The following is an 18,046-nucleotide window of genomic DNA, read 5'->3' as shown; positions in this document are numbered from 1 at the left end:
TAGTAGAGATATTGTGGATTGAAATGGAGAAAATTATGTTTCTTGCATGTGCAATTACATCAAAATGAGCTCTGATCTTAAGTGTTACTATAATGTACTAAGAAAATCATAAAAATACATCACCATCATTCAAAGGTTATGACTGTTTTTCACATGGTGGGCTTTAAATACATATTTTTTTTCTGACAAATGCAACAGAGCTTTATTGAAAATATTCTATTCAGACTCAGGAATTCTGGACGTCCATCTGCAAAGCCAGAACTCTCCGTCCTTTTTCATTGAGATATGACTTTTTTCCGCACATAGTTTTGTCAAAGACAACTTCCATGGATGCCCTGGGGCCCGGAGGCCAAGTTCACTAACAACAGAGTGAGGGAAATCATTTATTTATTTATTTATTTATTTATTTATTTTATTTTATTAGTTAAACACAACAGTACAGTGATTTTGACATATCATACAGTTGAATCAAATGGGGTATAATTACTCCTTTTTCTGAGTGTACAGGTTGCTGAATCACATTGTTCGTACAGTCACATTTATACATACAGCAATAGTAGTGTCTATTTTATTCTGCTGTCCTTCCTATCCCTCCTCCTCTCCCCTCCCCTCACTTCTTTCCACCCAATCTAATGTGCTACACTTCTTTTTTTTTTTTCCCTCACATCGTCATACATGTATTCTGTATAACAATGAGGGTCTCCTTCCATCTTCCATGCAATTCCCTTTCCCTCCCACCTCTCTTTCCTATCTAGAGGTAATTTTCTTCTCATGCTCTTCCTCCCCATTTTGAGTCACCTCCCTTATATCAGAGAAGACATTTGGCATTTGTTTTTTTGGGATTGGCTAACTTAGCATAATCTGCTCTAATGCTATCCATTTCCCTGCAAATGCCATGATCTTGTTATTTTTTAGTGCTGAGTAATATTCCATTGTGTATAAATGCCACATTTTTTTAAATCCATTCATCCATTGATGGACATCGAGGTTTGCTCCACAGTCTAGCTATTGTGAATTGTGCTGCTATAAACATTGATGTGGCTGTGTCCCTGTAGTATGCCATTTTTAGGTCTTTTGAGTATTGTTTGAGAAGAGGAATAGCTGGGTCAAATGGTGGTTCCATTCCCAGCTTTCCAAGGACTCTCCATACTGCTTTCCAGATTGGCTGCACCAATTTGCAGTCCCACCAGCAATGTATAAGTGTACAGTTTTCCCCACATCCTCGCCAGCACTTGTTGTTGTTTGACTTCATAATGGCTGCCATTCTTAATTGAGTGAGATGGTATCTTAGAGTAGTTTTAATTTGACTTTCTCTGATTGCTAGGTCAAAGTTCAAGTAATGATAGAATGGTATGATGCCATAGCACCCATTGGGAAGATAAAAAAAAAATGTTTCCTAAAGATTGTATTTCCTCATTTTCCATCCTCTTTAAGTAAAATTAATAATCTATACAAGGTAACATATTAAACAATATCTCCCTTCAATAACTTTCAAAGAATTATCATTACAAGATTATATGAACATATTATATCTAGATTTGCATTCACGTTTTTGTTAATAATATGTCAAGGTCAATACACACACACACACACAAATGTTTACTGATCACACTATGTTGCTCATAGTAGCAGTGTTTAAAGTTCTAGACAATAAAACCTTGATATAAATCTGCAATCATTTCCTTCCCAATTCTCCCAATGAAACTTGTGTGCCAAAATTAGTTACCTAAAACTTTCTGGAGTATTAGCTATTCCATACTTGTATAATTATGTCAAAGTGGATTCTACTGTGATGTAAAACTAAAGAGAACCAATAATAATAATAAAAAAGAGTTAAAAGAGTTGAAAAAAAGTTCCACTTCTCTATGCTTCATAAATTCAAGAAGATTACTAGTCTTTTGATGTGATATAATTCTTTCACATATTTATTTCTTTATGTACAACATTTTTGTCATTTCATTAGGTTGCTGAGGATAAGGTTAAATATATACTTTTGTCATGCCTTTATTCTTTTTTATTTTATTTTATTATTAAATTTTTTTGGTAACAGAAATTGAACACGGGGCACTTAACCTCCAAGTCAAAATCCCAACCCTTTTTATTTTTTAAGTTGAGACAGGATCTCACTAAGTTGCTTAGGTCCACACTAAGTTGCTGAGGGAAGCCTTGAACTTGCAATCCTCCTGCCACAGCCTCACAAACCACTGGGATTACAGGCATGTGCTACCATACCTGGATCAATCTCTTATTCTTGAAAGGACATTCAATATTTAACTATTGCCTTAAAATAAATTGTGAAAATATATAATGTATTAGTATGCATCAATGTAATATTTAATGTATATTTATATATAATGTATAATATCATTTACTAAAACCCACCCAGTTGTCTGGAACACTTCTGATATTGTATTAAAATCTTCTCATAGACTCACTGATAATGTAAAAGTCCTTATTTTATTGTCTATTAATTTCTTACCATATAGTTTAAGAGAATTCACAGCTTCTCTCTACATAGAAACCTACATACATACTTTTTGCATCATCTTATAAACTTTCTACCTTATAGAAAACTATTGATAAAATTATGATGGACAGTGAAGATCATATTTGAGGTTTGGTTCAAACATTAATCAGATGTGGTAGATTTTTTTTCTCTAAATCTAGGATGTGGACTAGCTGTAGTAAGATTTTATAACACATGAGTGTCTAGTAAGTGTCCAAATCTATCTAGTCTGGGACTTTTGGGGGGCATTGGGTGGGACTATTTTAACTCTCTGAACCTCAAAACTATATTCTGCATTAAACTCATGAAGAGAGCTGTGCAAACACATGATTGACTTCATCACCACACTGTTCACTTCAACCATGTAAGGGACTATTCTTAGAGAATCATTGTTAAGAGAAGCAGTGAAGGAAAAAATATAATAACAAGATATATTAAGGATATATCTAAATGTAGTTTTGTTTCCAACATACTATGTTCTCTTAATTAGCACAATGGTCTTTGTTTTTACTCTCTTTTTTGTTTTTTCTTCCCTATTTTGGGCAGGTGGATGAGGGATCCAAAAGGTCTCTCTTTCAAGGAAGAATTGTGAACTATTTTATAACGTTTTCTTTGGAATGAAGACTGTCAGTTGTGATAGTTAATGCAAACTCTATTGTCAATGAAGACTTTCAGTTGTGATAGTTAATCCAAACTATTGTCATATTTCAGTAAAGTAATGGGAGGTATCTATATTAAATATCAAAATACTAGTTGTCAAGATGGATCAATATTTGGAACATCATTCTCAAAATTTGTGTAGAATATGTTCTACTCCTTATAATAATATGATGTTTATTAATTCTGAGATGGTATCATACATGTGAGTATCATATGAAGACATCTGCATCATAGTATTTTCCTTTAATATTCAAAGGGAGAAAAGAAACTAAATTATAATAACTATTGTATCAGTGTATTATTGCACTCTAGAGAAAAATATGGATGTATCTGTCATTTACCATCTCTTATCTTTGTATTATCTATTTTTCTGTTCAGAGGAAAGGAGCAGGAAAGTGTAGGGGGGAGACTGATTTATTTTAAGATATTGTCTCACATGATTGTGGATTTTGCAAGCCCAATTGTGTGCAGTTTACAAATAAGAGGCTCAGGAAATTGAAAGTCTGAAATATGGAGAGCTGAGCCTACAGATTTCAGAGCAAGCCTGAAGACCTCAGGAACAGGAGGACACAGGGCAGAAGAGCTTTCAGGAATAAAGTGAGTTTAACATTCCTCTAGGTTTTTGTTCCATTCATTCCTTCAATGGATAGTTTGATGCTCACATATATTGGAGGCAGTCTAATCCTTTACAGAATCCACCAATTCAAAGGGAATATCTTCTAGAGTCACCCTTGGAGACATATTCTGATATAAAGATGAACCAGGTATCTGAGCCTCTATCAGCTGAGTCAAGCAGACACATAAAAATATCTCTCTGATTTCAAATGACTAAAATTGAGAAGACTATCCATTAAAAGGAAAACATAAACACAAAATTTTGGTGATCAAAGACAGGAAACAAAAGAAGTTAATAGAAAGTTATACTTATTTCAATTTAAAAGGGCCACTTCAGCAGATGAAAGGATAAAGAAAATGTGATATATATATATAGAGATAGATAGATAGATGTATAATTCAGCCATAAAAAAGAATGAAATTATGGCATTTGCTGACATATGGATGGAACTGGAGACAATTATGCAAAGTGAAATAAGCCAATCCCAAAAAAACAAACTCTAAATATTCTCTCTGATATGTGGATGCCAACATATAATATGGCAGGGGAAATGAAGAATAGAAGTTCATTGGATTAGACAAAGGGGATGAAGGAAAGAGTAGGGGATAGGGAATAGGAATGACAACAGAATTAATCACACATAACTTTCCTATGTTTATATATGAATACGTAACCACTGAAATGCCACATCATGTACAACTGCAAGAATGGGATCCTTACTAGAATAAGTCATACTCCATGTATACATAATATGTCAAAATATACTCTACTGTCATGTGTATCTAAAAAGAACAAATAAAAAAATTAAAGGGTCCAGGCAATATAAATGAAGTTTTGGTTATGTGAACTGCTGTATCTGCATATGAGGCTGCTTATTCTATACTTAGATATTTTTTAGAGTGGCAAACCTTTTATCAGTGTTATTTTATTTTCTTTACATTTTTGAGTCACAATCCAAATTCTAAGCAAGCAATATAATGATTAATAAGTCTTTCAAAATATATGCCCTTTGTTTTCTTTTTGTCTATCCAGTCCTGGGCCACACGGAGGTTAAACTTTATATTTAAAAATAGCCTTTTTATGTACTAAGTAAATGGCCCAATCAGAGTGTTTGCCTAGCATATGTGAGCCCCTGGTTTCAATCCCCAGCACTGTAAAACCAAACTAACAAAAACAAAACCCGAACAACCCAATCTTTTACAACAGAAATAAAATGTATCAAATGTAAATATATATTAGCTTTTATTATCCAAATGAAAACTCATGACAAGTTGCTTGGTTTATACCTGAAAGGAAATTTGAATATGACTCTATCATTCATAATCCAATGCTTTTCTTTTAGCTAGAGAACAAAGTCTCTGACTTAGCCCTCCATACCCTTTGAGATCTGATAGACAGATGTTGACTTCTCTGGCCCCATATGGATCCTTCCAGTTTCTCCTTCAGGCCAGTCATGTTTACAATTCTTGGTTTGTCTAATGATCAAGAATCTCCCATCATATAGATACTCCAAAGATGAAGGCCCTACAGGTAGCAAATGTCCACTGGCATCATATTTAAAATAATGACTCCAAAGTCCTAACACAGGGATACTGAAACAAATATACACTTTCACACAATCTTTAGGAAATTCATCTTCCACTAAGGAACATATCTTTACTTTTCTTGAGCTACGACTTCTAATATTTTCCCACTGAGATTGCTCATCAAATTTCAGTTCAAACTGGGGGCACCTAGGCATGTAGTTGGTGTTGAAGCTGCAGTTTTTCTGGGGAGGACAGCTGTACTTGAAGTTGGCTTCTGGAGGGAGCTGAGATCTTTACCTAATTAAAATCATGTGTTGGTGAGCTGAAACAGAACCGAACCAATCAAGGTGCTTACAATGGTGTGTTTTTATGTTAACTGGATGTTCTCTAAACAGCTCAGAAGTGTTCTTGGTATGAAAAAAAACATTGAATTAAAGTTCAATTTCTGTTTTTAAAACCAGAAATGTCTACAATGCCCTGATCTTTATGATTCCATAATTGGCGATGCCTGTAGGGCAACCTGGACATCTAGGTCTAAAGCCACAGTGCTCAGTAGAACAACTTCATGGTATCCTACAGGGAACCCTCTGGAATTCTTAAGGGAATTTTAGCTCTCCACTCCTTCCACTTCTGGAGAAAACAATGGTTATAAAACTGGCTAACTCTTGTGTTCAAAATAAACCTTATATAACCAACACTTGTTTGAGAATCAGAAATTAAACCACCAGAATGTATGAGTATGGTAAGAATTGCTTCTTTTGTTTTGGTCAACCTATGCTATTGTGTATTTTTTTCTGTACAATAAAGCCTAATACTTTGAAAGAATCTCTGCAGTGTCTTTGAACATAAGGGTAAGAAAGAAATTATTCCTGTATTTTTAAAATTCTTTATATGAAATGTAAAATACTGTTTAATTTACAACAGTATAGATTAAGTTTTGCATATACCAAAAATGCCAGGTGGAAAATGGGAAAGAGTGTACTATCTTCATATTTAATTTTGTGCTAAAATCTGGATAAGCATAAGTGCTTAATGTAAGACTGATTGGTTCCTTTTAGTGATAGTTTCATTATCTTGTTAATATAGATCTAACAACTTTATTTGGCAATCTAGAACATTAAACAATTTATAAAAATAAGTTTAAATGTTCTTACATAATAAATATTTCTGACAATACTGATAAAAGTGCCCTTATATTTAATAAATCATAATTCCGATTAAACATTTTAATGTATCATTTACATATTAGCTCTATCTTTTCACTTCCTCTGAAAATATTTGGCTGGGATACAAAATGATTTTGATAATTTTCAATTAACTAGTGATTTGGAATAATTGGAGGGAATCCCACTATAAATAAAAGTGCATTTAAACTGTGACTATTAGCACTGGTTATTTATATTGCCTTTTACAGTTTCAGATAGTTTTAAGTAATTCTGCTAAAAAAAATGGTTATGTGGAAAATGTATTCTCAAGTTAAACAAGCAGGATTTTTAGAGATAGTCCATTTCAGTCATTGCAATAACAATGACTTAAATTTTTTATTTTATATAATCAAGTTTTGCCACATGATGGTTTGATATGTAAGTACTTAGTGAAATGATTAATATAGCCAAACACACTAACATTCCATCATCTCACAGAGTTACTTTTTTATTGCTGTTAATGATGAGAGTACTTAAAATCTACACTCTGGGAATATTATTAGTATATAATAAAGTGTTAGTTATAAAATTATAGTTTTCATGTTGTTCACATATGTAAAGATAAAGAAACTTTTAAATTTGAAAATACAATTATATTTATGAATAACAAAGTTTCAAAGCAAAAATTAAAATCATATCTCTTTCGTACTCAAAACCCACTTTAATAAAACACTTAATTTTGAAAAGAAGAAAAAGAGATTACTTTGATTGACAAATTTTAATGAATTCCAAGATTAAGACAAACATCTGCATTCAAATCTCTAAGTCTTTCCCTTTATCTCTGGTTCACTCTTTCTTGGAAACTTCCTTTCTACTTCTTTGACTTTCTACAATTTTCTACATTTGTCTCTGATATTTTTATTCTTTCTCCTCTTTATCTCTCTATTTTTGTTGTTGTTGTGTTTTTACCTGGGGTGATTAGTCACTATCCTACATCCCCAGTTATTTTTTTCTTTTTTCTTTTGAGACAGGATCTCTCTAAATTGCTTAGGGCCTTGCTAAGGTGCTGAGGCTGCCTTTGAACTAGCAATCCTATCTCAGCCTCCCAAAATGCTGGGCTTACAGGTGTGTGCCACTGGGCTCAGCTCTTCTTTTTCTTTCCATACCCACCAAATTCTCTGTCTACTTCTTCTATAACTGTTCTTTCTTTCCTTTTCTTTTTTAAATTTTGCTTAAAATAGTCTATAGGGAAAAATTATTATATTTGACTTCACTCAGGATGAAATGCCGAGTCTTCTCCATATTACTTAGAGTGCACTCTTCCATTCTCTTTCCTGATTTGCTATTTGTTTCCTATGTACTTTCAATAATTCTTTGAATATAATTGTTTCACATAAAAGAAACTACTGTCACTAAATTTCCCATACATTTCTTAATTTCCACACCCAATTACCCCTGCTGATTCCTCATCTCACTAGATCTTTTATTATGGTAGTTAGCACCATCCTTCACTTTATTCTTGAGAAAGTTTCTTTTTTGTTGTTTTTTGTTTTTAGTTTATGTCCACAACACTCAGTTCTCTTGTTTTCACATTGCTTCTAGTATCACCCTGCTTAGTATGTTCTTCTGGTCTTCCTTTTGCTTCTCTTTTGTTCAATCTAGGGTTCTGGGTTGCAAGAAAAAATGAATTTATTAAATGGAAATTGACACAAAACAAGAAATGACAGAGAGGTTAAAAGAATCAACTTGGCAAATTGGCAGAAGCAGAAGAAAGGGAGAGAACAAAAATCATGTCCCCGCTATAACTAAAGAATATCTCAGTATTGGTATTGTGGACCCCAGATGCCAAAACTCTCAGTGCCTTTGCTGTAGATGCTGGATAGATGAACTATAATTTAGATATCATTGCCTTCCTTGATTTCCCTTGCAACCAAATTTTTCTTGCCCACGTACATCTGTCTCCCTCTTTCCATATTCCAAATACTGTATATGTAGTTTTCACTGGGAAAATCTAGATCAATTACCCTTACTCTAGATTGAAGGGTTATGGGAAAGTGGGTTTCTAGCCCTTTTGGCTTCTTAAGTGTTAGTAGCTTCTACTGATCAGAAAGATTCACATGTTTTAAAGAAGTTCAAATGTGGCCATCTAATAAGTGACATCTGCTTACATTATAGCATCTTTAATATATCTTCCTCAATATTTTTCCTTTCTTTTCTTTCATTTGTATAAACTCTCTGATGGATAGGTTATACAGAATTGTGCCTCCAACTGCTCCAAAGATACCTAAGTCGTTATTTTTATTACCACATGGTACACCAATACTCCGAATTATATCTTACTTGGGTGTTGAGAGCATACTCCTTCTACATATTTAACAATGGACTAGAATTCTTTATTTTATTTTTAATGATTACCTACTTAGTCACCAATTCACTGCTCTCTGCTATTTAATGCCTAATTCATAACTGAGACTTACTGACTGTAAATTCTGAATTCATTTAAACCTTTATCTTCATATTCCTAACTACCACATCAGTCATATCATATGTGGACTAGACAATACATTTAGGTTTGCATCATCAGAGGAGAATTTTTAAGGCACAGATTCTTAACTTATTCTCAAACCTGATTCTGTTTCTTCGTAGTATCTCATAATCTCTTTTTGTGCTAAAAGCTCCCCTAAAACATTGGGATGTGAATCTAATTTGGGAACCCCTGGCCAATGCTAACAGTTTCCTGATTATTATCCCTAATTCCAGTGTTCCCTCTCTAGACCATTTTGTATACTACCAAATATTTAATTAAAAATATTTGATCATATCATTTCAAGTCTTAAAGCATCTCAGTACAAACCTATTGACTGAAGAATAAAGTTCAAATTCCTTGAGATGGCATTTAATTTAGTTTGTAATCCAGGCCATTCAAATAGATTTCCTCTAGATTCTAAACCATGATCATGACACAGAATTTCCAACCATAATCAATAGGTCCCAATAAATTTATCACAAGTTCAGAAAGCCTCTCATTTTCTCTAAATCTGTTACTGTGGTACATTTATTGAATTAAATCAATTAATTTTTTACCATTTTTAAATTTCTCCTAGTGCTTTTCTTCCACATAGCAAAGGATAGCCTTCAAATGATCCTGTATGATTTTTCTCTCAACTCTTCTCCTCCAGTATTCCCATTAAAAACAACAGCAATTTTTTTTTCTTTTTCACATTCAATGAATTTCATTTCAGGTGACATCCAGTGATAACATGAAACAGGCAAATGCAACTTTGCTGACAGAGTTTATCTTCACGGGACTTACACAGCAACCACAGTGGAAACTCCCCCTGTTCCTGGTGTTCTTGATGATATACCTTATGACCCTTGTGGGAAACCTTGGTCTGATATCTCTGATCTGGAAAGTCCCTCACCTTCATATCCCCATGTATTTTTTTCTTGGGAATTTAGCCATTCTGGATACATGGCTGTCTTCAACAGTGACCCCAAATATGCTGGTCAGTTTGTTAATCAAGAGCAAGATGATCTCTCTCACTGAATGCAAGATACAGTTTTTTTCCTTTGGAATCAGTGTGACCACAGAATGCTTTCTCCTGGCAGCAATGGCTTATGACCGCTATGTAGCCATCTGCCAGCCTTTACTGTATCCTGTGATTATGACCAACAGACTATGCTTCTGGCTACTGGTTTTGTCATACATAGGTGGCTTTCTTCATGCCTTAATTCATGAAGTTTTCTTATTCAGATTAATCTTCTGTAATTCCAACGTAATACATCATGTTTTCTGTGATGTTATACCATTATTAAAGATTTCCTGTACTGATCCTTCTATTAATTATCTATTAATATTTATTTTCTCTGGTTCAATACAAGTATTCACCATCGGAACTATTCTTATTTCTTATACCCTGGTACTCTTTACAATTTTAAAAAAGAAGTCTGAAAAGGGTGTAAGAAAAGCCTTCTCCACCTGTGGAGCCCATCTCTTTTCTGTGTGTTTATACTATGGCCCTCTTCTCTTCATGTATGTGCATCCTGCATCTTCACAAGAAAGTGATCAAGAAATGATATTCTCCCTATTTTACACTGTCATTATTCCTGTGTTAAACCCCGTTATATACAGTCTAAGAAACAAGCAGGTCATGGATGCACTAACAAAAATTTTGAAAAGAAATGTTTAGATGTCATATTTGTATCTGTTTTCCTTTTATTACTATGTTCACAAAATGGGGGGTATTTTGATAATATTGGAATTTTTCATGATTAGAATATTCTGTAATGTCAATTAATAAGGTTTTCGGACTTAATAATTTCTTAAAATATTTGTATATATTGTTCCTAAACATGTAAGGAATTTTAAACATGTTCATGTCATACTAGAATAAATGAAGCATAAAACAACTGAAAAAAATTGTAGGTTTTATGATATTGCATTGTAAGTATACAGAATAGAAAAATATTGTAGTTCCTCTCAAAATAACTTGAATAGGAAACTTTATATAGATAATACTACTATGTACTCTGGGACCCACATCACATCTTCTCCATAGTGGTAGTAGATTTGCAATTGAGGAAGTAAAAGAAAAATCCCAGGGAATCTGCCAGTCATCAACTAATCTTCCATTTCACCTTTTTGGGGAGAATTAATATCTTTTAATTCTTTGGGCAATTCAATTCACACATCTCAAAGGGAAATGAATAGAATTTGGAATACAATGAGGACAAAATGAGAAGGGAATTAAAACAACAAAGTCAAGGATAAACAGTAAGAAATGATTCTTAGCTCTCACTTCTCTGAGTAAAGAGAAGAGGCGAGTCGACTCTTTGTCTCTTCTGCCTTCTAAGGCCTGTTCCTGCTGTGTTTGTTTCTTATTGACAATCTGAAGAACCTTGTTACTCCAGAAAGACAATAAATTAAAGAATTAAGTGTGGGAAGCATAAAGAAAAATAAAAGTGGCAGAATAGAAAGAAGATGTTTTCAGTTCTGTCTTCTTTTTAAGAAGTTAACTGGTAAAAAAAAAATGTAGCATTTAAATATTACTGAAAGGTGTTTTTCACATCAGAGGCTTTAATTACATAATATGAAAGTTTTAGTAATAGTAAGATGATAGCATAGTGCCCAGTGTCTGTGTAGGAAAGAAAAGGTCCTTGAAAGTTGTAATTTCCTCAGTCTCCATATTCTTTACATCAAATGAGTGATCCATCTACAGGTTTATCCTTGCCATCTATCTCCCAGCACTAACATTCAGAACACATTTCAACCGATACCACTGAATCCCTGATCTTAGAGTCTATTCACCAGCATGGTTGCAAAACTCTGATTCCTCACCGCTTTCATCCTGCCTGTATCCTCTTTCCTCTGGAACATCATTGCCAAATGATTTTTCCATATTTAGGTCCCAATTTAAGCCATATCCTTTCAATACATTGTCATTGCCTCAAAATTATCTGCACATAGGTATACGTATCTAGATCTACATGAGTGTATTTGTTCATAAGTGTGTCTTGATTATAGAATATATATATATATATATATTAATATATAAATATATTAATATATAAATACACACACTTATTCCTCACCCTACATTTGCTGGTGGTGGTATTTTTTAGGATCTTATCAATAAAAATTTGATTTATCTCTTCAATCTCTTCCTTCACAATTCTTCTAATGAAAACTGCACTATAGCCAAAATAAGTTCCTTAAAGATTTCTGGGCATACTTCCCTTCTAGGTGAACAATCTTGCTCCTGCAAATTTGTCAACACAGAGTCCCTCTTCCTCCAACTGCCTTCTTCCCCATTACAATTGCAGTGACGGGATTTTTCCAAGGTCTTTCTCCAGTATGAAGCTTCCATCGTGTATTTCCAGATTACCTGAAAGAAAATAAGATTTTTCACTCATTTGAAATATGTAGCTGTTTATTTATTCTTCATAGACCAAACTCCACCCTGGGCAATACTTATTTTGTGTAAACTCGCCTTTTAGATTACAATCGAGAAGTCATTCCAATCTTTAATTTCTCACATGCATAACACAGTGACTTACTCACAAGAAGCTCTGAATAAGTATTTGTTAACTATTTATACATCAAAATGAACCTAAGGCTTGCATACATAAAATTTAGGGAAAATGTTTCACTCTTTCTAAATCTTAAAATGACTATAGGGAAATTTCTGGGCCTGTAATAACTGATGCAAGTCAACCTACCCTCAGTTTTTGTAACACAGAAAGCATCATACACTTAAAATGAAGTTGGTTTTCTTTTTCGTCACTAAGATTGAGTATTAAAATAGACTATGACAAAATTACAGGGGAATGTTTTTCTTTTAGTTTTATGTTGATTTAAAGAGTACAAAACATAGAAGTATTTACATTAAATACCATTATTCTGTATTTCTGGAGGTCCACCTCAAAAAATTAGTCTTCATCTTTTTCCTGTTTTGTTTGTTTGTTTGTTTGTTTGTTTTTCACTTAGAGATACTCCCAGACCCTAGGAAATGGACTGAATGGATTACAGTTGTTTTCATTACTCTTTTTTCCTGCAGATCCATGTAATGCACGGGCGTTAATTGTTTATTTTTTATTGCTATATAATGTTCCCATAGTAGGATTGGTTTCCTGTCAATTACATTGAGTTTTTTTCCTTATCCATTCATTGTTATAACACAAAAACAAAATTGATAATGCAATCCATAATTTCTTCTGCCACTAGGAAGTTCTATTACTATAATTTCTATTTCCTTGGATGAGAGGGTGAATAATATACTATGAATCCATGGACGGGTATGTAGCATGTCAAGTTTTCCTGTAGTTTTGGAGCGTATGGAATAAACAATAGGGGTTATGTTTCCTTTGCGGACTTATATAAGTGAGGTCTATAGATTGCTCTTCTCTGATTTGTCCTTCAATATAATCCCACTTCTTTAGGCCTTCCAGAAATCCACTAAAATCACTAAAACTTTGCTAGTATATGATTTTCACTTTGATTATAGATTTATTCCTTTCCTTACATCATTTTTGTCATTTCAATAAGAGTCTTGGGATGAAGTAAAATATATATTTTTGCCTTGACCTTATTCTTGACAAGATTTTCAATATTTGGATTTTTGTCTTAAAATAAATTATGGTAATGAATGTATATACTTAATGGTTATTTAGATATAAAGTATGATATCATTAAACAAAGTTCACACTGTGGAACACTGCTGATAGTGGATTAAAATCACCTCAAATATATGCTGATAACATAAGAAAAAATGCTTTATTATGCTTGTCTATTCATTTCTTACTTTGGATATTTAATAGAATTTATAGTTCCTCTCTCTATTTATACTCTGTGTACATAATTTTCTCATCATTTTACAAAATATTATTCTGTTTAGGAAATTATTGAAAAAAATTTATGCTGGGAAAAAAAGCACATTTAAGAGATAAGTAAAAACAAGCAAACAACAATCAAATTGTCATTTTTTAAAATTCTAGGTTGTGGATTAGTTATATCAGGATTTTAATGCATGTATGTATTAGGCAAATGTCCAAACCAATATGATATAAACTTTTGGGAGGTGTTGAGGGACTATTTTAAAACTCAAAAAGTTTGAGTCTCCAACTTTATTTTGAATTATATGTAAAGATCTATGCAAACAGATTGATTGACTTCATCAACACACTGTCCAATTCAGTAACCTTAATGGTATTATGTGGGACTACACTTAGACACTTAGAGAATCATTGTTTTAAATAATCAGTGAAGAAAAATTTTATAATATTAACATATATTAAGGACTTGTCCAAATGTAGTTTCCAAAAACCTATATTCTCTAAATCAGCACTTTGCAATTATTCTTAGGTTCTGCCCTCTTCCTGATTTGGCAGGTGGATGAGAGATTCAAATGAGCATCTGCTTCAAGGTTGAAGAATTTTAAGGTTTTCTTTTTTGTTTGTTTTCTTTTCCTCTTTTTGTACTAGGGATTGAACTCAGGGGCACTTAACAACTGAACTACATCTCCAGCTCTTTTTATGTTTTATTTTTTAAACAGGGTCTTGCTAAGTTGCTTAGGGCCTCTCTAAGTTGCTGAGGCTGGCTTTGAACTTGTGATCCTTCTGCCTTGGCCTACTGAAATGGGATTAGAAGGCAGATGCCACCATGCCTGGCTTGTGAAATCTTTTATGAGCTTTTCCTTTGGAAAGAAGATTGATAGCAATGATAGCCAATCAAATCGCTATGGCTGCATTTTATTAAAATTATGGGGGAGATTGTTTATCAGTGACAAAATTATAGTCAATGGATCAATATCTGAATGATCATTCTCAAAATTTGTATATAATATGTTCTAGTTGCTATAATATGACATTTCCCAATTCTGCAAAGTTATGTTCTGTATGATACTTATTTGAGGGTAATAGTCAACACCTGCTTTATAGTATGTCCCTATCATTTTCAGAGGAGAAAAGAAATTTACTAAATGAATGAGTGATTAATTGTATAACTGTATTAGGGTTCTCCAGAGAAACAGATTCTTCCTCCCTCCCTTCCTTTCTTCTTTCTGTTCTTCCTTCCTTCATTTTGTTCATTCTTTATTTTTATTCATTCATTCATTCATTCATTCACTCATTCATTCATTCATTTCTACATCTGTATGTATCTATGCATATTTTTGGAAAGAAGGAGGGAGAGAGGGAAGAAGACTGATGGAGAGTATATAATTCATGCTAAGATATTCCCTCACATGATAGTGGAGGTTCATAAGTCCAATTTTGTGCAATTTTCAAGTCAGTGACTCAGGAACTTAAAAATCTGAAAACTGGAGATCTAGCAGTACAGATTCCACACCAAGTCTAAAGACCCTAGAATCAGAAGGACAGAAGGCAAACGAATGTCAATGTTCTAGCCAATTTGTTCAGGAAGAGAATGTGTTCAACATTCCTCTGCCTTTTTTATTATATTCAATCTCTAGATGGATATCACTATGCCCAAGCATATTGGAGGAAGTCAGTTTCTTCACACAGTTCATCAATTCAAATGATAAAATCTTCCGGAATCACCCTTGTAGACACTCTAAAATAGCATTAAACCAGTATCTGGGCCTCCAGAGCCCCCATCAAGCAGAAGGAAAAACATATTTTTATGATGCATATTATTTCTCAAATTGGTATCCATACAAATCTCTTTCAACCATAGTTGATCCCTTAATAAAAAGAATAATAAAGTCATAAATATATACAACACCATGCAACTCTACCTCCTATAAAGGATGACTCCCATGAATAGCAGTTAAGCCATCAGGTGATGTATATGCTTCTCTTTGATATCCCACAACCAAAATAACAGATAAAGTTTAACAACACTTAAAAATATCCATGATGTAAAATTAATATATCTTATATTACATGCAAAGCAAATAAGAGAAGAAAGAAGACAAAAATATCAAATATAGTGTCTATCAAGAATGTCTCTTACGGTGATATCAGGAATGTCTCATAGGGTACCTTCCACTCCCAGGTGATGCCTGTATATCAGGCAAAACATTTTGTAATACAGGCCTGAGTCTTTTCTTCTGCTGTCACTTCAGCATACAAATAGCCCTTGCGGCTATACATGTAGGGTAGAAAAGAGAAGGCAATTTTACATGAGTGTGAATGAAGGAAACTGGAGCCATTTCAGGTAACTTGTTCCTTCATTTTCCACTAAGACCCAAATATGCGTATACCACATCTATTTGATGATGGGCTGCTGTTGCACATACCCAACTTTATGGCTTGCTGAGTCAGACAGCATCCATTTTATGATGGGATGCTCAGGTCACATGGTAACTTGGTGGCCCACGGTAAAGCATTTGTTCTGTAGTAAAGCCCAGAGGCATGCTAAGGGATGTTTCTCAAAAGAAAGAGTGAATATTTGCTTAGGAGAACAAGACATTGCTACAAAATTCTAGGAGTCCACCCTGAAATTCACCTGTAGAGGCCTACCTAAGGCTTCAGCCTGTCTTACCATTGCCTTCCAAATCACCACTGAATGCTAAATAATATGATTCAAATGGCAGGGCATAGCCTCCTGACAACCTCCATTATATTGAATTCCTCTGAAAAGTAGAAGCTCTTGGGATCATTTGATGAATAGGTTAGAATAGTAGATCCATAGAAGGAATAAAAGGCCTATACATTCAAAATGCTTAATGAACTTTTTGCATCTTCTACTTCCTCTTTTTATAAATGGTCAGATGTAGCAACTTACACTTTACCTTAGAAATCTTGATATGTCTCTTATTATTAAATGATTACAAATTTAACCTAGGTAGAGGGTTTCTGGATTTTTGTCTGATATATTTTTTAGTTTTTGGCATAATGCCGTCTGAGCAGTAAGTCTAGAATGATGGCTATTTCTTGCTCACTATATCCACTCATCCCAATGTTACTACTGGAATGGAGTAGTGATGTGAAAGAAAATAGCAAGCAATATTCCTGAAAAAGTACTTACAAATAATTGGTCTGGTAAGCCTTATTTATACAATGCATGAAACAAATCTAAAAATCAATAATTTTAAAACTAATAATTAGAAAATTGGAAAGAAATGCTGGCCTCTGCTCAGTGGTAGAGTACTTCCTAAGTATGCATGAGTCTGTGGATTTGATCCCTGGTAACACAGAAAAATTAAAAGAATAGGGAAATGATTCTGATAGACACTTCAAAAATGAATATATACACTTGTTCAGTAATTATAAAAATAGAATCTGGATTACGTTAATCATCAATAAATGTAATTAAAATGGCAATATTATATCAGAACTCATTAAAATGACAAATTGAAAATACCACCCATGTTGGAAGCATCAAGGACAACATTTGTAATTAAAGACAAGCAAAAAAAAAAAAAATGAGTTTAAAGGAAATGACACTAAAAAGGTTAAGAGGAGAGTAAAAAAGTTGAGTTTTTGTCATGTTTGTGTGCTATGTGTGCACATCAGGCTGTTTATTCCACACTTCTGCAGTTTTTATAGCAATGTCTTTTTTATCTCTTATTATAGCCTTTATAATTTCCTTGTTCACTAACAAAATTATAAGAAAGCAAGATAATTGACGGATAAGTCTTCCAAAACATATGTCCTGTTTTTATTCCTTTCTTTCTTGTCATTAGCCAAATGATGGATTAACCTTCTTATTTAAAAATGTCATTTTCTGGGCTGGGGGAAAAGCTTAGCCTAACCTGCATGAGCCCCTGATTTTAAACCTTAGCACTGCTAAAACAAACAAGAACAACAAAACAAACAAATAAAAAACCTCGTATCCTTTTACTGCAGAGGTGATGACATGAGTACTCAGGTATCAAAGATAAAGATAATTAGGTTTAATTTTTCTGAAAGAGGACTCAGTTGTAAGCTGCTTTGTTTATGCTCAGAAAAAAACCTGAACATGTTACTACCATATTCATAATGCATCATTTGCTTCCCTTTCAGCTGGGTAAAAATTAAAATCCCTGATGAAGCTCCCCAGGCTCTTTGAAATTCAATAGAAGCTGATCTCCTGACCCCATCTGTCTCCTTCCAACTTCTCCATTTGCAGGCCAGTCACATTTACAATTTT

The 18,046-nt window shown here is 33.5% G+C and overlaps 1 protein-coding gene across 1 annotated transcript; it reads left to right on the top strand.

The window, feature by feature from the left end:
- Nucleotides 1-9,707: 9,707 nt before the first annotated feature.
- LOC143408316 (olfactory receptor 5H17-like) lies at nucleotides 9,708-10,643 on the top strand. Its single transcript, XM_076867905.2, has one exon. It carries the CDS (start codon nucleotides 9,714-9,716, stop codon nucleotides 10,641-10,643), a length of 930 nt encoding a protein of 309 aa, XP_076724020.1. The 5' UTR covers nucleotides 9,708-9,713.
- Nucleotides 10,644-18,046: the final 7,403 nt, after the last annotated feature.

The sequence above is a fragment of the Callospermophilus lateralis genome, chromosome 10 (genome assembly GCF_048772815.1).
Source record: "Callospermophilus lateralis isolate mCalLat2 chromosome 10, mCalLat2.hap1, whole genome shotgun sequence".
In the NCBI taxonomy this organism is placed as follows: Eukaryota; Metazoa; Chordata; class Mammalia; order Rodentia; family Sciuridae; genus Callospermophilus; species Callospermophilus lateralis.
The sequence above is the reverse complement of the archived record's forward strand: the minus strand, read 5'-3'. Positions and strand labels throughout refer to the sequence as shown.